General features: G+C 40.4%; 1 protein-coding gene across 1 annotated transcript in view; it reads right to left on the minus strand.

Moving 5' to 3' along the window:
* Positions 1–4,899: 4,899 nt before the first annotated feature.
* Positions 4,900–25,495, minus strand: part of LOC143855492 (fimbrin-5-like) — a 35,196-nt gene continuing 14,600 nt past the window's right edge. The window contains exons 8-14 of the mRNA XM_077365614.1: positions 24,129–24,340; positions 9,621–9,776; positions 9,311–9,510; positions 6,337–6,494; positions 6,164–6,260; positions 5,836–5,927; positions 4,900–5,336 (exon numbers count right to left, since the gene is read on the minus strand). Coding sequence (XP_077221729.1) covers positions 5,103–5,336; positions 5,836–5,927; positions 6,164–6,260; positions 6,337–6,494; positions 9,311–9,510; positions 9,621–9,776; positions 24,129–24,340 — 1,149 coding nt within the window. The 3' untranslated portion in view covers positions 4,900–5,102. The remainder of the gene's footprint in view (positions 5,337–5,835; positions 5,928–6,163; positions 6,261–6,336; positions 6,495–9,310; positions 9,511–9,620; positions 9,777–24,128; positions 24,341–25,495) is intronic.

The following is a 25,495-nucleotide window of genomic DNA, read 5'->3' on the forward strand; positions in this document are numbered from 1 at the left end:
TCCATAGCAAATTCCTAATCTTTATTAATTAAATATTAGGCCAATTTTTTTTTTTGGAACTTTTAACAGAAACATTTATTCCAAACCAAAGTCAGTTACAGAAGGGGGACTAGTAGTCCCCCAGTAGAGATTTTAGATCCCGATACAAAAGGGCATTTGTCAAGAAGACACAAAATTGATCATTCCCTTTTGATTACCTGGGACACCAAGCAGCAGTGTACTTGGCAATCAGCCCCATTGATTCCTTCTTACGTGAAGTACATCAGCCCCTCTGCAGTTATTGATACATTGCTGCTGGGTGTCCCAAGTAATCAAAAGAGGTGGATATATCACCCCCCTAAGCCTGATAATACGTGCCTTTTGAAGATTAACACCCTCTCTTGCCAACGCATCTGCCGCAGAGTTCGCAGATCTCCATCTATGATTGATCTGAGCATGCAAGAGACGGGTCAATGTGTGATAGAGCCTCCATGGACCGCAGCTTCATGACGATGCCGAAGCAATTGTATTGGCGGTATCATCTTAGACAATTAGTGGCTCCAAGTTGTTTTTTTCGAACCATTGTAAACCAAAAAATAGTGCCTCCGCCTCCTTGGTGTCACACACACCCGCGGGTCCAGAATAAGTCATTATTGTTCATCTGCTGGAGTCATGAATGATTCCACCGAAACCCGCATTACCAGGGTTACCAAGAGAACTTCCTTCGAAATTTAACTTCACCCAACCATCCGGTGGTGGGCACCATGCCGGGGATATATGGTCAGTTTTTTTTTTTCTTTCCGTGATCAGCTGATTCCAATTCCTTATTATAGTTCTCACCGAATATGGAATGCCTTTTTTTACCTGGTTCCAAGCAATGATGGAAATTTTGATGTCCAAATCATTGTGTTGCCACGTCCTCGATTTATTCTGGAAGATACGATTACTACGTTCCAGCCAAAGATGCCAGATTATAGCATAGCATACTGGATCATCATCAACATAGATTGACCCAAACATCCAGCATATGCACTCCCCCAACAGGTAATCGTTTCTGAAATCCACGCTGGAGGACCCATGACATTCCAAATGCTTTGAGTATAGACATCCATATGTTGTGAGCATAAGCACAATGTATGAACAGATGGTCGAGATTCTCCTCAGCATTCCTGCACAATACACACCAATTTACAAGCTGAAACCCCTTCTCTTGAGTGGATCGCCAGTATGGATTCAACTGTGTGTGACCGTCCAAGCAAATGCAGTGATACGAGGTAGGATGATGGGTCGCCAGGCACGGGCTCTCCAGGATAACCGTCCATCACCATTGTTCATCTTTTTGAAGAAGGATCGAATAGAGAATCCACCTTCAACATCTGGAGACCAAATCCATTCATCCTGATTATGCGGTGATAAATAGCATTCATTTAACTTTTCAATAAGGGCCCCAAAGTTAACAATTTCATCGTCCTTTAGATCGCGGCGCATTCGAATGTCCCAAAATACATTGGCAAAACCATTTCCACGCAATAGATGATCCACGATTTTGGCCTTTGGGTTGCGAGAAATTCGGAAAAGATCAGGCTTCTTTTAAGCTACAGTCACCCACCCATAGATCCTTCCAAAATCTGACCTGATTTTCCAGACCCACCTTAAATCATATGTGAGACAGAAATGCTTGCCGCGCCGTGTTGATGGATTTCCATGGTCCGGAACCTAGGCCGGAGGATGGACCGTTGCATTCCCATTCGCTTCAGCCGCATCCATATTGGTCCCTTATCAACTAGTGCCATAATGCCTCCTTCTCCATCCCGAATCGCCGAAACCCCCTTCTCCGTCTCTATAGCGAATTCTTATCTGGCCAAATCCTAATCCCCCAAGTGTTTATCTTTTCATACTTTCTCCCATTTGGGCAGTTGTTTCAGTTTTTGACGTTGTTCCTTGCGATCCCATAAAAAGTCCCTTTGAATTTTTTCGATTCTTCTCGCTACCTTAACCGGTATTTTAAAGAGTGACATGAAATATACCGGCGTGTTAAAGAGGGCAGCTTTGATCAATGTGATACGTCCACCGAAAGATAAATATGATTTCTTCTTCCCAATCTGTGTTCAATTCGTTCCACCACCGGATCCCACATTGATGCTTCAGGAATACCATGTCGAGTGGTAATCCAACTTAACCTTCATACATCCCATGGTCCTCCACTCGTGATTTATCCATGTTAATTCCTGCCACAACATTTTTTGCAAAGTTAATCTTCATGCTGAATACAATTTCAAACCACTAGAATACTCTCCTTATATTTCGTATACAATCCAAACTATCTTCTAATAATAGAATAGCATCGTCCGCGAACTGTAGGTGTGATATGCTAATTGAATTCCGGCATGGTTTGAGGCCCCTGATATATAATGCGAGAAGACGGATGAACTTTATAAATTGTCTCAAGGTGAATGAGGTATTGATTGAAGACAAAGCACGTATCAAGGAGATGATTGGGGAATATTATCAGAAGCTGTATTCGCAATCCCACACATGGAGATCGAAGGTTGATGGACTACAATTGAAGAAATCTAAGAAGCGCTACAATCTATGAAGAAGGACAAGGCTCCGAGTCCGTATGGATTCCCATTTGTATTCTACCAACAATATCGGTACATGATGAAACTCGAAGTCATGGAATTCATGAATTCATGCATGAATTTCATGAGAAAGGGATCCTTAACAAAGAAGCAAATACAACCTTCATAACTCTCATTCCGAAAATCGATGGTGATGTTGAGCTGAAGGATTTCCGGCCGATTAGCCTCATTCACAGCTTGTACAAACTGTTGGAGAAGGTGTTGGTGTGCCGACTTGAGGTTCTTATGAGAGATCTCATTTCAAAATAACAGGGTGCGTTCGTTTACAAACATCAAATACTCGACAAGATCCTAATAACCAATGAAGTTGTGGATACTATAAAAAGGGAACGAAATAGTGGGATCATTGTTCAGGTGGACCTGTAGAAAGCTTACGATCATGTCGATTGGCGATTTCTTGATTATACCATGATGCAGATGGGCTTTGGGGATCGCTGGAGAGGATTGATGAGGGTGTGTTCTACATCTGCGACATTTTCTATACTGGTTAACGGCACTCCGACTGGATACTTTCAGAGCTCACGTGGATTGAGATAGGGGGATCCATTATCCCATTGTGGAGGAATTTGATGTTGTTATCCCCTTCTTTTAACCACACCACTAGTGATTTTTCTCTCCAGCTAATCTCTTCCCTTATGATTATTTTCCTTCTGATAATATTAAGGCCAAATTGGACGTTCGATATGTTTAAAAAATGATAATCGATAAATAAGAGTAGAAATACTTGGACCCATTTCGGTGGGGCCCACAATATTTTTATTTAGCCTCCAAATTGGGGCCCACAAACTCCCTATGGTATTGGTGAAAAAGTAGAATGTAAAACTTTTTTGGGACTTAAAAATCCTCATTTTTGCATGACTAACGCAAAACTTGAAAGCCTTGATTACTCTGAAATCTCTGCTTTGGAGAGTCCCAGGCATTACTAGAGTGATAACCATCCGCTGGACTTCCCTAGAGTGACCCGTAGTCTAGGAATTCTCCAGGCAATTTAAATCCTGAGCGACTTACTCCCCCTACGGTTCCGCTCCTAGAAATCTATAGGCCCTCTGATAAGCACACACACACACCCACCACGACCAAGAAAAAAAAAATCAAAAAGTTCGTCCTCCATTTGCTTGCACCACTTTCCAAAGAAAGGAAATGGAAAGTGCTAAAAAAAATTCTAATCAAACAGCTTAATTCATAAAAAAGTTAGACCACTCTTGATGGATCAAGCAATTTGACAAGTAAGGGTCCAAACCATTTATTTCCCGGGCCTTACAATGATGTTCAGTAGGGCAAAATCCACCGCATTGGATGATTCTAACCCTCTTAACTTGAGGATTTCTTGATGGATGTATCACCGTGGAGCACAATTTACCCCATCCGACGATTTAACTCACCAGTTTGTAAAGGATTTCATGATGAAAGCTACAGTTACTTTTTTAATTTTTAATTTTTAATTTTATTTCATTTCTCACCGTGAATTTGGTGGCCACAAATTGGAAGCTTAGAATTGTCCAATGGGTTGCAAGCCCAGCGCATATGGGCAGTGTAATTCGGACCCTTAGAATCTTGTTGTATGTCATGTGATCATATATGTGTGTGTATTTGGGACCGTTGGATCTTGTCGGCCGCCATGAGATCATAGTGGAAATAATGGGTGTTTTTTGTGCTCAATCGTCTGAAAAATATCAACGGCTAATTTTAATTTTTTAATTTTTTTAATTTTAATTTTTTTGCGAATTGCCTGAAAATCACTAGTATTTGAGGGGTTTAGGTGGTGGGAGACAAATTAACACACCCTTGTCCAATGTGTACTCTATTCCGCCAAGATTTCTTCCTCAGTTGACAAAAGAATCAATACGAATCAGATTTTTCAGAAAGGCACCTAGAGAGAATTTGATTGACAGTGTGTATAGACTCCATAGGTAGAAAAAGTAAGACAAGTCATGAAATAGAGTTACAATCCCTCACTCAAGGCTCACTTATATTTCTCTCTCATTTGATTTCATCTCATTTTTATTATTCTGTTATCTACCAGGCTTTTCTGCTCAAAAGCCTGGTAGATCATCCCACTTGTGCATGTTCAGTTTGTTATCCATATTTTCCAGTCAGTGAGAAATACAGAGAATTGGTCTGTTTAGGTTCATGAAAGTTTAAAAAAAAAAAAGGAGGCACTAGTGTTTTCTTTTTTTTTTTTGGGGGGGGGGGGGGGGGGGGGGGGGGCGGATTTTGAGACCAATTTAAAAGGAAGAATGTGAAATCCACAGGGCACCAAGAATGATGAACCAAAGAATACATGTGGGCACTTTTTTCTTTTAATTATTCAACATTATTAATGCAAATGATTGTCAAAAGAATGCAGCTGCAAGAGAAACCTACATCTTTCATTAACCTAAATGGAGACTCAATTTTTTTTTCTTTATACCTGATACACATTTTTCTTTTCTATTCCTTTAAAAAGTGAAAAAAAAGTGTGGGTTTTACGAATTTTCGTGATCATTCTTCGACAGACGCCTCCGCGCTTTCAATCTGTGAGGTGTCTGATGCAGAGTCATCTATGGTTACATTTGACAATTCAGTGGCAACACTTCCATTGTCTCCACTGTCACCATTCAAAGAGGGTTCTTTTGGTGTTGCTGCCTCGGCAGAGGACTCTGACTCTTCCACAGGTTGCTGCAGGCTCCAGTACATGATGCTGGCTGTTAGAGTAAGGATCATCTTCTGGTTTACCTGCCATAGGAACAGAATTAATGCAAATAATCAGTGCAGAATAATGAAAAATGTATGGAGATAAATAATCAAAACACCATTTTCTGCATTTGTTCATGTTCGAAAGAACTCAGATTCTATATGAAAGCTTCTTTCTCTGCAATTTGATCAAAGCCGTGGACTGAAAATGGAAAAGAACGTTTAACAAAAGATAATGAAACAGATAACCATGCTTTGAGAAAGTTCGAAGAGTCAGCAATAGCTTTTGTAATTGCCCATTTATGACAGAGATGACAATTGGGTCCTTTTATTAAGATTTTTCCATAAAAATGTAAGTAGTATTTTGGTACTTTTCTGGGAGTTGCATTGTAGATTCTAAGAAAAATCATGGCCCCTAACAGAAATTTTTAAAAAAGACAAAGGGATATATCCATCAAATGTTTGTTTTCTTTTGTGCAGTTAGTAGTTTTCATGACTGTTTCTGAATTTAAAGCAAGAAAACTAGAAAAGTTGATATTACCTCCATGATGTCTTCGGGTAACAAGAAAATGGAACACCCGATCTTTCGTGCAACACTGATTATATATGTAGCATTCAACTTCTTTTCCTCATCTGCATTGCCACATCGAGAAAAGAAAGATGGGTATTAGGCTGATTATTTGAATTGTCCATATAAAATAACCCTCAGAAGGCCAATATGTGTGGATGTTGGTTCATTTCTTTTACATTTTCTTCAAATTCAATTTACAGTAGCAAGAAAATGATTCAAAATTTTCGAACAAATGAACCATCCCATTAGAACAGATAGCAAAATAAAATGCATAGTTGCAACCTGCAAGAAACCATACCACTTTCACCCTTTGTAACAAGGTTCCAGTTGACAACCCTTGGTTCCACAGCACTAAGAAGCTCAAGGAAAAATATCCCATTGGATAGTTTCTTATCCTGAAGAAAAAATGCAAGACTCAGAAAAACATAGTTAAGCACATTTGTCATGTAATGGAGAAGGATATGGGCTTACCCTAAAACTTTCCATTTGAGAAGCTCTGCCTGTGCTCTTCACTTTGGTATTAGCCCAAGTTAGGATATCAGCATCTGTGAGTTCTTTTCCATGGGAGAAGAATCTCAAGTTCTTGAGGAGTTGAAGTATATTAAACCTCATCAATTGCCATAGATAAGCTGAAATACAGTTGAATGGTTTAGTGTAAATTAAAGAAAAATATAGGGAAATGATATCCCCCTCCCTCGATGGTTTTTGTGAGAATGGTTCACTGCTGGAGGATAAATTCACTCCTTCAACGTTTTTCATTACCTTTAAAACTTAACGAATAACGTTTAAGAGAGAGAGAGAGAGAGAGAGAGAGAGAGGACATCATTTCCCAAAATATCTAAATAAATCAACAATGAAAGTTAAATACCTATTTGAGCTGAAATGGGAAAATAGGAATACAGATATATTACGAGGTTAATTTATAATCAAATTTTGATCATCTAGTACAGAAACCAGTTTGGTTACGGCGGAGGTAAAAGAGAAGAAAATAATATGCAATGATGGCTGCTATATTAGCTTGTTGGTGAGCACGGTTGGTGGTTTGAATACGAGCTTCATAGGTTTGAATGGGAGCTTCAGATATATGCTCGGGGACATCTTGTCCTACTTGTAAACTGATCTTAAACTCCACTTTTTGTTAATAATTTTGCTATTGTTACAGTTAAAAAAAAATCAAATTCAGCTTGAAAATCTGAAAAATCATAGTTCCTAGAGAAGCAACCGAAATAAACATTGATTCATTTGTGAAATTCAGTACTTGTTGAATTACAGTTTAAATGGAATAAACCACACTCCTTTCCATAATGAAAAGAAGGAACGCCCCATTAAAAGAATATATGCAATGAAAATGGATACTTAAAATAGATCAGGTATGCTACCATTCAAAAAAAAAACATATATCAGGTAAGCTACCAATACCAACTACATATTTTTGGACGATTTATTGATGATGGAAAAGATGGAAGCACGTACAAGTGTTATGGGTAACTTTTCTAATTGAACCAGGATTTTCAGATACAAAATGAAGAAGCTTAAAGAACAAAATAAGACTGAAGGTGCAATTTGGGTAAAGTTTTGGGAATTCAGGTTGAGCTTTTACCAAAAAATCAGGGTCGGGTTTGGGTTGATTCTAATTCATTTTTTAGAAAAAGCTCAACCCAACCTGACGCAAGTTGCACCCCTAAATAGGACATGAAATGATTTTTTAATCAATTTTCTATTTGAAGGAAATCTATAAAAAGGGAGAAATGTAGCGAACTTCCTCCTCATCAGAGCTTCAGAGTTCAAGGGTGTTGATGATGGGAATAGAGGCAGATCTAGGTTGCAATGGTTGGGGGGGGCTTCCTATAGCCTGAAGCCAATAGCTCTCGATGATAATAAGGATCAATTTGATTCATTTAACAAGGAGGGATGGGGGTTTTCAGAGGGCAACAGGCCCCTGTATCAGCCTACTACTAGGGTTTATTGGGAAATGATGGTGCAGGGTTTAGGTGCTGAAGAGGCCAAATTCTCAGACCTGTTTGATGAAAGTGATGCCCACAAATGAAAACTGAATGATCGTACTACCCCTCCTCATTGGGAAAGAGATCGAGGTCTCTAAGTAGGTCTCACCATCTATTTTAACTAAGTGGGTTCTGACTCCAAGGGCCGCTCCCAAGGGCCTCTTTATCAATTTCAGGACACTGAAGGGGGTTCATCTGCTTAGGCAAGGAATTTGATACTTCGATGGGCAGGATGTCTCACATCTGTACAGATATGATCTAGAAACCAGTTACTAGACCTAAAAAGAGGCTGAATTCACTCATTGGAAAGCAACTCTGGACTTGGAGAATGTTCCTGTTTCTTTGGACCCTATTGGGAAGATCATTCCATATGAGTATGAATATTTGGTGGTTTGAGCTTTTCTAGAGAGGCTTGTAGTGGAGCTAGGAGTGAAGATCAAGAGTGGTGGGGATTGCAAGGAGACTTGATCTCAGCTTCTTGCCCTGGAGAGTTCCGACCTACTGTAACAGTGACGACGGTAGGTTTGGGAGGAGGGAGCTAAAAATTGTAGCTCACACTGGGAAGAAGCTAGGTTCTACTGGAATTTCTGGGGATCTTTTCTTTTTCTTTTGATGTGAGGGAACGAGTGCACGGTTGGTTGATTAAGAAAGAATAGCGTTGCGTAGAATGAACTAATGAGATTAATCTCACGGAATATAAGAGGGCCCAATGGCACCGAGAGCGCAATTAGAAGATGGAGCTTTATGGAGGTTCTCTTCTAAGGAACAAAAACTGAAGCTCCATTCACAGAGTTGGTTAACTACCGGAGTTATAGTATTTCCAGATATTGACTTGGTAGGATGAGTGAATAATGTGGATCTTGCAGTGGTTTCTCGTTCTTTGGATTTTGTGGAGAACAACTCTATTTCAGCCTTCCCATCTTTGGGCAGGTTAATGTGGATTATCTTGGGTATGGTATAAGCCATGTTCCAAGCGTGACAGGGAGCCCCTTTTGTCGGAGCAAGATAAGGCTAGGATGGAGTTTATAACACATTACTGAATACACATACACATACACAGATGCATATACATACATAAAACATATGCATGTATGCATACTCAACTCAACTCAACAAAGCCTTTGTCCCAAACTAGTTGGGGTCGGCTAATATGCATGTATGCTTAAATAATAAAAATTTATTCTTGTATAGATAAGGTTTTGAGCCATGCGTCTAACTTTAGGATCTGTCAAAATAAAACATAATCCGTAACATGTATCATTTTAATTGATGTTTGAATACAAATAGCAGGTCTTTGGTTCAGTTCACCATAACAGTTTGTGATTCACTTATGCACCCAATATAATAACAGGACAAATACTCTGTCAGCAATAATCCAAGTTATTTAAGATAGACTACGCTTACCAAATATAATCTGTCATTTACAATAAGAGTACACTTACCAAGTATGAGCTTCTTGTTTCCTTGGACAATATCATTCCCAGCCACATTAACTAGGGAAAATTTCAACTGTTTTCCAATCCTTACAACTTGATTACAGTTTTCTACTTTTCTAAATGGCATCTTTATGGGAGGTTTTGTTGCTTGCTTCCAGTTAACTGATCCCGGAGAGATTTTGTCTAGCACTTCCAAAAGAACCCATCTGCACACATTGTAATATACCATTTAGCATCAATAGAGAAGCCACCCTGATTTTTTTTTTGGATGGCATGGAGAAGCCGCCCTGATAATGCATGAAATTTGCAAGATTACCCATTTCTGACATCTTCAAATACATTATTAACATATGTAGCAGTTCCAAGACTGTTGATCCACAATCTGAAGGCTCTCTCCTCTCTAGATACGAGCACATCATCAGGCATCATCTCTGCGAAGGAGATTTTCTTGCTATCCATCGACAAACCATTCCTGCAAAGAAGATAAAAGCTCAATTGCCATAAGTATTCACACTTTTTAATCACCAAACAAGCGATAATTAGCATATGAATATCATAAAAACACAGAGGAACCTGATAAAAGTCATGAAACTAAAAAAAAAAATTGTGCAACCGAAGCCTATTCATCTAAAAAGTTACAAATATTATGCATTCATTGTTGATTGACACCAGTTTATAAAAATTCAAGAGTTAGATTTATGTCATACTGACCTACTGAAAAAAAATTGTTTTCCGTATTTGATGGGAAATAAAATGAGCCCATGGAGAAATATTAATAACCTAGGCTAGCTAGTTCAGATGAACGTTGTAACTACCCATCACTCAGAACTAAGATACCGTGCAATGCTGAATGGACATATTTGTAAACAAAGCATTCAAGAAGTCAAGGTTCATAGAAATATAACCAACATGAAAAACTCCAAGTGCATTTCTCAGTTTTATGTATCCAGCTTTTATTATATTCACAATGAAATAAAGGAAGAGTTCATTGTCATCCCTCGGACCAAATCTCAAAAGAATAGTGCAAAGAATACCATTTTCCAAATCTTGTTCAATGGCACTTTATTGAATTCTTACTGTACCTCAGTTCAAAAAACTAATTTTAGTAGAACAATCCTTATATTATACTTAAAGATTCAAGTTCCACTCTTTTGGTAGGATAACCTTGATTAAAGCTGCTCTATCTAATATGCCTGTGCATTTTATGTCGCTTTATAAAATACCTGCTAAAGTGGTTGACTGAATAGAGAAAATTCAAAGGGATTTCCTATGGGAAGGCATGGAGGGAAATAAGAAAAAATTGAAGCATTTGTTGAAGTGGGACAAAGTGGGCAGATCCAAGAGGATGGGTTGAATTGGCATTGGGAGAGTTCGATTACGAAATAAGCTATGATCTGTGGACACGGACACTAGTGTCGTGTGTCGACACGGATACGGAGTGTCAGACACGGCAAACTCCCAAAATTTAGAAACGGGGACACGACTAAAATAGAAAGTACATATAATCATGTTTTGTGGATATAGATTTGTGTGCCGGGTTTCGATAAGGATATGAGGTATCTGACATGGAATCCCCTAAAAATCTAGAAATAGTGGCACACTCATACACGTACATACATACAAAGTTACTAACACTTCTAGCAGTACACTTAGAAGTGTCTAAAGGAGTGTCGACACGTGTGGACACGGGTGTCGTGTAGGACACGACACGACACGTGTGTCGGCAATAAATTCAAAGTGTCCACCAAATCATAGGAAATATGGCTCTCCTCGGAAAATGGCATTGGCGTTTCGGGGTAGAAAAGGAGGTCTTATGGCATCAGATTATTGGGGAAAAGTATGGGAGGGGATGGGGGATTGGGTTTCCAATCGACCGGCAGTGGGAAAGGGTTCGGGTGTATGGAAATCTGTTAACTATGCACGCGTTGATTTCCAACCGCTGGTTCGGTTCAAGGCTGGGAGGGGGATTTTTGTGCGATTCTGGGAAGACATATGGTTGGGGTCTACAATATTGAAGAATTGGTTTCCGGGTTTGTTCCTTCTGGCCTGCAATCAGCCATCCTTGGGGTCGGATTATATCCAGCGCAGTAAGGGTGGCGCTATTATGTCCTGGGATATTAGACTACGGAGAAATCTTAAGGACTGAAATTGTGGATTTTATTACTTCTCTTCTTTGATTACTTGCTACCACGTATTTTTTGCCATTTCGAGAGGATGAGTGGATTTGGATCCCGGATTCGGAAGGTTTTTTTGGTGCGTTTTTTTTTAACCGAATGAATGACGGACTCTTGACTCCCTCCCAATGTGGTAGGATTTGGAAATCTTTCATTCCGCCCCGTATTAATGCTTTTGCTTGGACAGTTTCTCATAGATGTATAAAAACTTGCGATCGCCTGAAAAGACATTGTATCCGAATGGCATCGTGGTTTGTTCTTTGTCGGGGGGCAGAGGAGACTCTTGATCATTTTCTCATTCTATGCCCGTATTCTTATTCGATTTGGATGAATTTGTTCTGCTTTTTCGGTGTGTGAGTGTGTGTGTGGGGGGGGTGGCGGCTTTTGCGGGCTGTTTTGGCAGTACCAGGTGGTCTTCTATTCCATCTGCGGTAATATGTCATCTATGGAATGAGAGGAACAAGAGGATTTTTCAGGATAAGGCTCGTTCATGGACTCATATCGCTCTAGACATCAAGATTTGCATTGCCACCTGGTCTAAAGTTAAGGCTGGAATTTCTTATTCGATTGGCCATATTATTCGTCATTGGCAAACGGTTTCTTCTGAGAGAAGGCTTCGTACCATCATTGCTCCCTCGTGCGTTCCTCCGGAGGATGGGTGGGTGAAACTGAACATTGATGGCTGCTCCTTGGGTAACCCGGGGGTGGCGGGTATTGGTGGTATCATATGGGATAAGGGGGGAAGTTTACTTGTGTCGTATTCCGTTCCTGTTGACATTTGTGATGCTAATGAGGCGGAAGCCAGAGCTCTTCTCTTTGGTCTACGTTGGTATGGCAATCACAATTTGGGTCCACTGGCGATTCCGCAAATGTTATCGCTTGGGCATCGAGTCAATGTCCAAGTCCGTGGCGGCTTTCGAATATCATCGGTGAGATTCGGGATCTTGTTTGCATGATCGGACCAAAACTTTCGCATAGACATCGTACTGCTAACACTGCTGCGGATGTGGTTGCTAAAGAGGGGGCTCGTCTGGAGGATACACGTATAATTCTGTCGATCCTGGTGGACGATCCTTAGTTTTAATTTGGGTTTGGTTATTGTTGTAATGGTGGCATTATAAGATCCTATAATCATGGTGTGGGGACACCTTGTTCCCCCCTGTTTGTACCATCTTTTTTAATGGAATGGATTAACTTTCAAAAAAAAAAAAAAGTTAGACACTCTTTTAACACAGAAAACAAGTGTGCAAATGTCTAATGCATTATTAGAAAAGTCAAGTAGGAGATCAAATGGGCAGCTAGGCAGCTTTTAATGCTAGATAATTTTGAAGAAGACTAAGTGGTGTCATAGATCAAAATACAAGTGGTTAAAAGGAGGACAAGAACATCACATCCTTTCACTGCATTGCCAGCGCTAGGAAGATGAATTGCATCCATGCCTTGACAATTGAGGGAGTTCTCTGTGATGAGATCATTTACTTCTATAAGGCTCTATACCCGTCGGAGGCTATACTCATTGGAGGGGTCCCTTCTCCTCATGCCTGAGGGGATCATGTTTGATTCCTTGGATCTGATTGATTAGGTGAAGATTGAGTCGTCTTTTAGGGAAGATGAGCCGAGAAAGTCAAGCTTTCTATGAAAGGGGATCCGGCCCTAGGTTAGAGCACATATTCTTGATACAGCGTTAATCACAAATGAGCGTGTGGACTTCTACCAAAAAAGTGGAATCATTGGTGTTCTGTGCAAGTTAGATATGGAAAGGCCTATGAGACAATCAAGTTGAGCTGTTTTGATTACTTGATGGGGCGCATGGTTTTTGGTATGTGATGGAGGGCTTGGGTGTAGAGTTGTGTTTCCTCTACTTGGTTTTCAGTTTTAGTAAACGAGTCTTCTGGAGGCATTGTTTAAAAGCAGTACAAGGTTGTGACAGAACAATGTCAACAATCCCTTGTCCCCTTTTCTCTTCCCCAATGTAGCCGAGCCTTTGAGATGTTTGACTAGGCAAAATTGAGAGGTCCCATTGTAGGTTTTGGGCATGGTTCCCAGGAGGGGAAATTACTCACTGCATGAGGGCTGTTAAGAGAAAGAGAGAAGAGGAAAATTAGTGAGTTGGACATCTCTCCCCCTCACTTATGTATTTATATATAAAGAGAGAATGTTACACATGACCATTATGCCCTTAGGCATATACATACATCTAACACTCCCTCTCAAGTTGGAATGTAAATGTCAAACATTCCTAGCTTGCTACAATTGTCACTTAACTTGGCTTTGTTCAATGGCTTAGTTAACATATCATCTAATTGGTCCACTGATCTAGTGAACACCGTGCATATCTTCCCTTTATGAATCTTATGCCTGCTAAAGTGGCAATCGACCTCAATATGTTTGGTCCTCTCATGGAAGACCAGATTTGTGGCAATGTGAATCGTACATTTGGGTCCATGGGAACTGAGGTAGGTTACACTCCAAGATAATTTGTCTCCTCAAGTAAGTCCAAGACGTATTTCCTCTGTGAAAGGGAGATCCCCCTGGTGGAATACGTACCTCAATGCCAAGAAAGTATTTAAGACAGCCCAAATCTTTGGTAGAGAATTTTTTTTTTGCAAGGTCTTCAATTTCTGGATCCTCACTGAATCATTGTCGGTAACGATGATGTCATCAACATAGACTATCAATAGCACACAACCAACTGCAGACTGATGGCTGATGACAGAGTGATCAACTGGACAGTGCTTCATCCCAAACACATGATAGCATCACTAAACCTCCCAAACCATGCTCTAGGGGACTGCTTGAGGCCCTAGATGGATTTCTTCAATCGACATACGTAGGAGGACATCTCCCCCTGAGAAACATACCCAGGAGGTTGCTCCATGAATACCTCCTCCGTGAGCTTACCATGAAGGAATGCATTTTTGACATCTAACTGATGTAAAGGTCATCCATGGTTGACAGCAAGAGACAGGAGAACACGAACAGAGGGTATCTTCGCAACCGAAGAAAAAGCCTCACCATAATCCACGCCAAATGTTTGAGTATAGCCTTTGGAAACCAAGCGTGCCTTAAGGCGCTCAAGAGACCCATCAGACAAATATTTAACTGTGTAAACCCAAAGATAGCCAAATTTGACGAGCACCAGGTGGAAGAGGTACCAAATCCCATGTCTGATTGGCTTGAAGGACCTCCATCTCAAGATCCATAATTGCCTGCCACCCCGGGTGATTAAGTGCCGCAGGCAAGGACTATGGCAAAGAAACATAAGACAATGAAGACACAAAACAGCGAAAAACAGGAGTGGGAGAATCATAGGAAAGAACAAAAGAGATAGGATGGGCCCTACTATAAGAACGAGTACGAGAAGTAGTAAGAAAGTCGACAGGTACCTCTGAAGTAGAAGGAGGAAGAACTAATTACAGAAAAACGGGGGATGAGCATTCGAAGACTCAAGCAGATGAGCAAAGCACCATTAATTGGTTAGAGAGATTTGGAGAGGAGCGTGAGCAACTTTGGGGTAGGTGAATGTGGTGAAATGGGGTGCAAGCTTTGGGGATTGGGAGTCCGCAGATGATTTTAGGTATCAGAGTGTGACAACTTGACATCATGTGGGCAAGCGTAGTTTGCTCGTGTGATTCAAACACGAACTTTGGCGTGGGGATAACCCTTTAGAGTTTAACTTCCTTGGTATCTTTGGAGTGGAAGTGAATCTTGAGGTGAGTGTAGGGGCCTCTTTCATCAATAAAGAGGGTACATTGGAATATAAGGATTTTGACTATGTGGTAGCATTCATGGATTGATTGGACTCGGTGTCCATCAATAGGATGGGAGTCTGCCAACGAGTTTTGATGTATAAAGAGGCCAAGAGCAGAGGAAAACTGAAGGATTGATCGTGAGACCCCCTTCCCTACTTTTTTCTTCCTCCCTTGTATCTTCCTCCTCCCTCCTATCTTCTTCCCCCTTCCCTCCTCTCTGTTCTTTTCCTTCTCCCTTCTCTTTTTCTCCTTTTTTCTTTCTTCTTTTCCCCTTCTTTTCTTCCTCTTTCGTATTCTTCTTCCTTCTCTTTTCTATTCTTCTTTTCCTCCTCCCCTGTCCACGGTTTTCTATCTCTGGACTGTTGCACGACTGGACAGCAGTCCTTACTGCCCAGTCATGTCTCCCCCATCTCTCTACTTGTTCTCCCTTCACCTCCTCCTTATCTCCCCTTCCCTTTTCGCTATCCATACCACTAGCTTGTTCTCCCTTCACCTCCTCCCTATCTTCCCTTCCTTTTCGTTAACCATAACCCTACTACCCCCTTACATTTCAGATATAACTTCCAGAAGTCTGATACGAACATATCTTTAGCCTTCTATAATTATCTTAGTATTTTTAGTAGTTTTCTTATTATATTACAGCAAGAATGTTTTTAGTTTCCTTCGTCTATATTGAGTAGATTTTATAGTAGTTGTCTTATTCTATTTTTAGGAGGAGATCTATATTATGTAGGAAAGTCTTTATGATACAATCTTCAATTTGGGCATCAATGAAAAATAGTCTTCTTCTTCCCCTATTCTTTTGTTGTTCTTGAGGATATCTCCCCGGACGTGAGATTAATTAAGTCTCTCTTCCAAGCGCCGTATTAAGTGGTATCAGAGCCAACGATCTTCGGGTGGCATATCGATAATCATGGCAGATGGAACCAGACTTAAGCAAATCGAAACAGAATCGCGACTTCATTCTGCTGCAATTTCTAAACTACACGAATCCGCCTCTCATCATCCGGAAGAGCTCACAAAGTTGCAAGATGCTTTTGCACGACTAGAGGCCTCGACTACAACACAGTGTACCGAAATTCTACGGCGCTTAGGAGCGATAACTATTCGTAATGTGCCCGCAGGTTCGGAAACTGAAGGTAATACTGTAGATCGGAGTGAGATTGTCGTTCCACGAATCTCAGCCCCTCCTTCGGGTACTTTCCAGCCCCGTTATGCAAAGATCGATTTTCCTAAATTTGCAGGCGATGATCCAAAGGGTTGGGTTTATCGTTGTGATAAATTTTTTGGGGTTAATGGAATTGATACGGAGTAGAGGGTGGCTCTAGCCTCGATTCACTTAGAAAGAAAAGCTGTTCAATGGCTTCAATGGTTTGAGCACACTCATGGAATTGTTTCTTGGCCGGTCTTCAAAAGGGCTATTTGTCAGCGTTTTGGGCCAAGAGTGAGCGAAGATCCCATTGCGGATAATATAAGGCTTCGACAGTCTAGGACGGATTGCAGCATATCGAGAGCGTTTTGAAAAAAATTTCAGTAAAACTGAAGATCTTCCTGATCAATTTTTTATAAGTGCGTTCCTTGCGGGACTTAAAGATGAGATTCGACCAGGTGTACAAAAGCTCAAGCCTACAACTCTTGATCAAGCTATTGAGTTGGCTGGGTTAGAGGAGGAATCGATTGATGCTATTAACCGTCGTCCACGACCCCCTCCTAAACCTGCTCTATTGCCTTCATGGCCAGGTTCGAAACCTCAATTTGATGGTAACAATGGCTTTCCTCCCATCAAACACCTCACCGAAAAACAAATGATGGAACACCGAGAAAAAGGCCTTTGCTACAACTGTGATGAGAAGTTTGTACCGGGACATCGTTATAAGCGACCCCAACTATTTCTATTAGAAGGTTGTGATAACGACGAGGTTGAGGCAGAAATGGAAGATACTGATATTTCTCCTGAAGAAGTTCCACCAGCGGATTTATAGATATCTGTGTTCGAACTCACAGGCTCGCCGTCATTCCCAACTATGCGTATTAAGGGGTTTGTAAAAAAATGCGGATTATGATCCTTGTGGATTCCGGGAGCACACATAACTTTCTGGACCCACAAGTGGTGAAATGATCCGGTTGTGTCACGCAGAAAACAAATCCCTTGCCGGTGACTGTTGCGGATGGTACTCGACTTTTTAATACAGGGATCTGTCGTGAATTTCAGTGGACAATGCGTGGAAATAATTTTTGTGTTGAGGCACGTTTATTGCCATTAGGCGGCTACGACATGGTTCTAAGGGTACAATGGTTGACAACGTTAGGCCCAAAACGTGGGATTTTGCAAATTTACGTATGGAGTTTTCTCGTGATGGGAAGAAACTTGTTTTACGGGGTTCCACTTCGGGTGATGTTCAAACAATGGACTCTCAACAGATGAGCAAAGGAATGCTAGCACAATCATGCTCCTTACAGGCAGCAAATATCACTACGAATCTTATCCAGATGATGCCACATGATGACACTAGCGTGACTTTCAGCAAAAATTGCAAAATTTTAGACCTTGAGGACAAGGTCATTTTGAAGGAGAAGGGAAATTGATACGAACATATCTTTAGCCTTCTATAATTATCTTAGTATTTTTAGTAGTTTTCTTATTATATTTACAGCAAGAATGTTTTTAGTTTCCTTCTTCTATATTCAGTAGAATTTATAGTAGTTGTCTTATTCTATTTTCAATAGGAGATCTATATTATGTAGGAAAAGTCTTTATGATAAAAACGAGCTGTAATCTTCAATTTGGGCATCAATGAAAAATAGTCTTCTTCTTCCCCTATTCTTCTGTTGTTCTTGAGGATATCTCCCCGGACGTGAGATTAATTAAGTCTCTCTTCCAAGCGCCGTATTAAAGACACTGTCCAGGGACTGTCGGCCAGCCTATTCTTAGCCTTGACTGCACCCAACAGTCCCCTATCATCATTCCTTGGGTCCTTGCATACCCCTTGACTTTATCTCCCTTATTCAGGCTGAAACTTCACTGTTTACAGCCCCCTCATCCTTCCTCTCTACTCTCTTTTCTTGATTCTTGCTACTTTACTCCTTTCTTGATTCTCCTCTATACCTTGCTGTTTGCGTGATTATCTGTACATCATATTCTCCCCTCCTTGGCTCTATTCATTGGTGGCGGCTGCTGTCTACTTCAGCTGATTGACTTCCCGGCTGCTCTGCAACTTCTCTTGGACCCCTTTACACAGGGTTTGAGGTCGATGTGCCTATCTACCGATGAGATTTGATTTTTTGCGATTTTAAGCCCATTTGGACTTATATTTTGATTAACCGACACCCTTTGGGCTTATACCTTTGCCCTTTATTCCGGGCATTGTTTATCCTATGTAGGAGGTTAGTTTAGGCTCTAAACTAAATATGTTCTTTATTTTCAGATTGTGTGCAGACCATATTCATGTTGCTGTCCCGCTTATATATATTGTTATCTTTGATGTTGACCTTATTTTCAATGCATTTTTTAGGAGAATTTTAGACTTACTGTTGAATTATCTCAGAGGTTAAATCAAAGAAAATTTCTTAGCAAGAATTGATGAATTTCTTGAATGCCTAATTTGAAAGTGGGACTGGTTTTTGTTCAACTTACCTGGTGACTAACCCATTAAGCTCCAAAAGGTTCTGCGGTATAATGGTGAACCCTTTGGGTTTGCACTGTGTCAAATGACTTACGACAACTCCTACTGACTGGAAGACTCTCATTAATGGACTCTAACTAATCCTACTACAAATAAACTAGGACTCTTTAAACCCATCATGGTAACTAACTCACTTCAAGTCTCACAAATCCAATGGCTCCCTTATGTGGCGATGTGGGCCCTTATGGTTACTTAAGTGATTAAGCACAAATGACTTAAATTTGCCTATCACGGGTCTGTTTGGTTGCGCAGCATAGACTCGGAGAGTAGTGGAATAAGTATAGGGAGGAGACAAGCATTGGATTTGGCTAAAACTTACCTCAGAGAAAAGTGGTGAGTAGCGTTTGGTTGTAAACCTTGTATAGTAGTGGTACGGGTGCCAATAAAGAGAAGAGAGAAGAGAGGTAAGGAAGAGACAGAAAAAAGCATCATTCCCACCCACGCTAAATTTTACATTTTTCATGGATTTTGGCTTGGATATCATAGGGAGGGGACAAGGGTGACACATCACTAGACATGTAATTATTATCCGGGAGACATACCTAGGAGTCTCCAAGATGTCAAAGCTATATTGGCAACCAAACAAGGGGTTTTGCTGATGTGGTGTCCAAATGCCAAGCAAAACCCCTAAGCCATCCCGACTTTTGCGCAACCAAACACCCTTAAGATTTTTCATATAAACATGTGAGCCCTATTTTAAGCACCTATAACTTAAAGAAACCAAGTGATATTGACAGAAAAAGACTGTGATACCCCCTCCTATAACTTAAGGAACGTAAAAAAAAAAAAAAAATCAAGGACACTTAAAAATTAGAATATGGTTTGTATGATGGTCCCATGATACTCTTTGAGAAAATTTAGTTTATCTTATGCTTAGCATTTCTTAGAAAAAACTTGTTTGTTGATTAGTTAAGATCCGTTTATGCTGACTTGGGATTTCATATTGTTATTCTGTTGAGTTAAAACCCATATATTGCTCCTAAATTATAGGAATGTAAAATCCATAGTACGAAATGTAAAACCTATATTGCTCCTAAATTATAAACATGCAATTATTAAAACCTCTGCATCGTCCCCTGTTACAACCTCTAAATTTTCACAGGTTTTTCTACTCAATTTGATTCATTATATTACTCAATATTTTGACAACAGATAGGTAACTTGGGATTGGACCTGTGACCTCAAGTTGTAGCACACAACACATTCCATTTACGATTTAGTTGTGGGGCTCAACCCCCAAAGTTGAGTTTGATAGGGTTAGAATGGTGAACAACCATTACACTACACCACAAACACCAACTTTAGGGTACCAAGTATATAAAAACTATCTTTGAGTTTCCCACCTTTCATTTTCAGGAAACAAATCTGGTTACTTACCTAGATAGCCAGCAACAATTGAGTTACATGTCTAATGCAATTGGATATTACACATGAACTTATTTGCTACTTCCACTATACCCAAAAAATTATGGAAAAATGACCTATAATCAGGTATACCTAATAATCAAAAGTCTCCCTAATTTTCTTGGAAATTGTGAAAGGGTTAGTTAGAGGTTTCAACAGGGAAATCATGTGGGGAATAGAAATATCAAGATTTTTTTTTGAAAAATGACAAATTTTATTGTTATTATAGTAGTTACAAAGGGGACCAGGGGTCCCACTTACATTACGTAGTATCAAAGAGGCCTGACCAGGATAACCTTAAGTCAAGATTAAGGTTATACCTTCCAAAAGGGACAGGAGCTTATCTGATCCATACCCAGAGCCTTATAGTGGACATTCCACCCACATTTTCCTACGATCAGGGAATTTCAGGGAATCAGCCCATCTTTCCAAACAGAACCAAAACACGATGAATACATATCTCGTACCCATCTCAATAAGGCCCCCAGCCTGATATCACCTCCAAATTGAAAAGCAGTGTCAACTAATGGGAACATTTACCAAGATCATCAAGGAGACTTTGTAAAAAAGACGTCAATAAAGTGCTGGGTTCCTATGAAGAAGCCCCAGGCTTCTTCGAAGTTCGATTTCCACCTCCAAATAGGATATAACCATCGCCTTCGAGACAACCCAAGTTCGCTGTTGATTCCTACTATTCTCTAGAAATTTGTTAGCAGAGGCTAATTTTTCATCAGAAACCATCCTTCTTGTCTTGTCTTATGGAGGATGTTTTCCAGAACCATGATTTCCATAAACAGGTTTCTCCGACGCCCCCCTGGACAAGATGAGGATTCCTGCTGGCCGGGCACCTGACCATCCATCCTCACTTGCAAGATACAATATCCACTCTTTTGTCATCACATCCAATAAACTAACTAAGAAACTACACCTGCCAAGAATATTAATTTCCTTTGGGCAATTCGTCCCTTGCGCATCTTCCCAAGACAGACTCCACCTACTGCCATCATTGGAAAACGACAGAGACGATTTTCCCTTTTAAAGTATAGATGACTATGGCATCGTAGGAACCCACGCAAACTAGGAAATAAGAGCAAACCTTTTCTACTTCCCAGACTTCACATTGATAGTCCTTTTATTAATAGGCTAATTACTTCACTACCCAGCACCTCACCATCGTTTCAATCCCCAAGGCCAGAGACTTGAATATACAAACACCCTTTCCGCAAGCGATTCTCATCTGGCCCAGCCTAAGAATTATGGGGCACCTCATCCACATAAGGTGCCAGCCAGGGTGGCCCTACCTGAGCTGTCATTCTTTTTCAAGGATACCACTTCTCGTTCTGAAATCGGGTCCAGGGTAGGACCTACTTTTTCATATAAAAAATTCTTGGATAGGAGCCTGCCCTGAAACCCCATGACTACGCCTCTAGGTCTGACATTCCTTACAAGACCATCTTTTGAGCTGCACCTGTCCAATGAGTAGTTATGACTCCCAGATCTAATGGCTCTCCAAGATTTTCTTACATCCACAAATCTTCCTTTCTTAGACCAGGAGCGAAAAGAACTGACACGGCCAGGGAGGCGCTTATGATGGGTCCCCTTTAACTTTAACCCTTTGCTGAAGGAAGGGTAAACCAAGCCACTGGCGACGGCTGACGCTTCTGACAGGGGTTTGAAATTTGAATTTGATGGGACAGGCTCTGACGGTTCAACGGCCCCTCAACCTTCCGACGAAGAAGGCTGGAGCTTTTTCTGAGAGGGGCCAAAGTCCGGTGGGGATGGGGACTTGCTCAATTGAGGATGAGGATGAGGAGCCTCAGTCTCAGTCTCAGGAACCAACAAACGCCTGTAACTCTGAGATTCAATACCAATTGTATAACATTGACCAGTGATTTCGACTTGAATCGAAGACGGCGAAATTCTCCACCAAGGGGTGAGAATTTTAGTGGACACAAAAGTCATACATTGATTGTGACTCCCTTCCATGTTCACTTCTAACACTTGACCAAAAAGATTACCTACAGCTTCAACTGTTGATGTGGCCCATACATGAAGGGGAATGCCATAGAAATTGACCCAAATTTCCTCTAGGGGTGAAATCTTTATTCCAAGAGGAGAGAATGAAATTGATCCTCCCACATCTCCTTACCTTTGTCCAGGATCACTACAGCCTCCTCCTCCGATTCAAGAATAAATAATACTTCATCCTTAAATAAAATACATGGGCGTTCCAACAGCGGGAGGTTCCAAACTCTCTTAAGCCCAAACCCAGAGATCATAAAGAGTCCCAGAGATATCCTTTCTTTTCCCGATTAAGCAACTTTTAAGAGAGTTTAACCTTGAGACTACGTCCTTTCCTGAGATAGATAGGACCGGGGTATTTCTCCCAGGAGATTCAAAGATGACCCTAGAATCGGAACATCGATCACCTACACTATTAACCGAACCGATTTTCGGGTTGATTTTCTCGCCTAGAGGCGAGATATCGTCCTTTGTCTTCGTTCGACATCTCCGGCATCTGACTCGCCATCTAAAGTTGAGATAATTATAGGAAGGACAATTCCAATCACCCAGTTGCCATTTTAGATCCCTCACGCTTTTTTTCTCTACGCACCTCCAAGTTTTTCGAGTGTTAGCTCCATTCACGGGATCCCGGGTATGTTGTTTATCCCAACGACAAGATCGCCTCCACTTAAAATTCCAATAAGAGCAAATATCGCAGAACCAATCCCTCCCCCCGCTTCCTTCTTCTTTGACTCTCTTAAAAAATTCTAAGCACTGACTACGACGAGCAGTTTTAGAAATATCAAGATTTGATTACCATTAAATCCTCTTGGCGAGATTTCTAGGGTGAGATGCTTGCCTTGTTGTGCTAATAAATGAAGCTATTCTTTGGGCAATGCCCTCCTCAGAGGCCTAGATGTGGTCCTTTCATGAGGACCACATTGTCTACATATTGCAGAGGTATTGCACATGTCTTGTTTGTGAGAACCATTAACAAATTTAAATTCTTTAAAGTTATAATTTATTGGATACACGGTGATGGCTTCCCATTCCCAATTGTTTCAGCAATGCCAATTGAGAATAAGAGAAGAGACAATGCAACACAGCTGAAAAGCAACAAGTTCGTTCATTTTTTCATCCTGGAACTAATTCTAGGATAGGAGTACTATCCACTTTGTATTCCATATTTTGTTTTCATGGTTCTGTCTCAAATAGAAGCCATTACATCATCAGGACCAAACAAGCCGCCTAAATTTTAGGCATGTGGCGGTTGCATACTCGAGCACCATGTCAAATCGCAACGTGCAAGAGTGGCTAAATTTCTCATTCTAGGATTCATGCTTCAGCAATTAATACTGAAAACGCCAACATTTCCTATAAAAGTCTTAAATGGATTTGAACGGATATTCATCAATACATGTGGTGGCCTGGCAACTGAAACACTAGAATCCAGCACATGCATTTGATGCTATAGATGTAAGGACTTGTGATCGACAAATAATAAGAATCAGCCTAAGGCCTAAGCACATTTCCAAATGTCTATGGATTCTCGACTCACCAATAAACTCAAAACACACCTGGAACATTATACGAAATTATTGGGATAAAAGTATTCATCAAAGGATGAACTGAAGTTCTTAAAACTTCACCAGGCAGTTAGTCAAACACAGGCCATATAACCGTGGCAAATTTAGGAGCAAGCAAAGGCAGACTCATAAAGTGGACTCTTTAGAATGATAAATGTATATTAGGGGTAGCATCCAACTTTGAAAGAATCTGAAGTAGAAGTGAGATAATGTAGCCTTACCTGTGATGGAATATATGAGCAACAAATGCAAGATTCAGATTTGTCGAGCCTTCAACAATGTCCTTTGGAGTTAGGTATCTTTTGCAATTCATTTTCTCTGTATGTTCAATTATCAGTTTTGCCCTTTCAGTGGGATCCTTAGTATCCAATGTGGCTGGGCTACAATGCTCTGGTGCAAGAACATTAAGAAGGAATGCATAAGCTTCCCCATCCTGCAAGTGAACAGGCTTGTGAGCTATTGAAATCTGAAGAAAATAAGCACATACGCCCTAGTGAAACATATGAGACAAGCCGAATGAGATACGAAAAAGTAGAGCTGCAGCTGAAAATAATATCATTTATGCTAACGTTCAAAGATCCATCATCAAGGTACCTTTTTCCCTCTGATGGAATAAAGGAATCCATTAATCAAAAGCTTAAGTGAAAAAGATACTCTTAAGGACAGTATTTCACGTAAGACAACAAAAACATGCAACAAGCCAATAGTAGTAAGTATATAACAGCAGTTCAAAGATCCATCATCACGGTACTTCTTTCCTTCTGATGGAATAAAGGAATCCATTAATCAAAAGCTAAAGTGAAAAAGATACTCTTAAGGACAGTATTTTACGTAAGACAACAAAAACATGCAACAAGCAAGTAGTAGTAAGTATATAACAGCAGTGGTCATTGAATCTGCAGCCTAAACCTTTATCAAGGAAAAATAAAATCCAAATTTTCGCGATTAAGCTAGTTGCTTCAATCATTACATTTTTACCACGCCAAAATTGCATCTAGAAATTGATCTGACCTTTAAAATTCTTGCTACTTCTTTCTTCACAAAGAACATCACTCTACCTTTCCGTTGAATCTCCAACATAACATGACAGTGTCACTATTTAGGCCACCCAGGTCACTATCCATAAATACATGTCTCCCAAAAAATTTCATTACTAGACTAACAAGAAAGACAAACACTTGAGAATCATTAAAAAAAGGAGAAACACTTTGAGATACAACCTTAGAAACAGAGAGCTCGGTTTTTCTTCTCGAAACAATCGCTTAATTGTTCTTTATGCCCCAGAATTAATATCTGGCATAGAAACACTTCACCTGTAGCACATAATCTCACATTCCTCACCCTGAAAGAATCCATTCAAGCAACATTATGATTGGAAGAATGAGCTACTGTAGTCACTAGATATTGGTTTGGTCTTGTAGCTTTTCTTCTTATTCCCACCTATTTTATGTAGATGCTCGTGGTGACACGTTTTGATCAAGTAATGGATATAAATGCTATTGTGCTGGCTGCACATTTACTATTAGTTTCATGCTTATGAGGATGGATTTTTAACTACTAGGATGATTAGTATTAATTGATGATCATT

The sequence above is a fragment of the Tasmannia lanceolata genome, unplaced genomic scaffold (genome assembly GCF_043159265.1).
Source record: "Tasmannia lanceolata isolate RefF3 unplaced genomic scaffold, GAP_Taslan_0.1 ptg000003l, whole genome shotgun sequence".
In the NCBI taxonomy this organism is placed as follows: domain Eukaryota; kingdom Viridiplantae; phylum Streptophyta; class Magnoliopsida; order Canellales; family Winteraceae; genus Tasmannia; species Tasmannia lanceolata.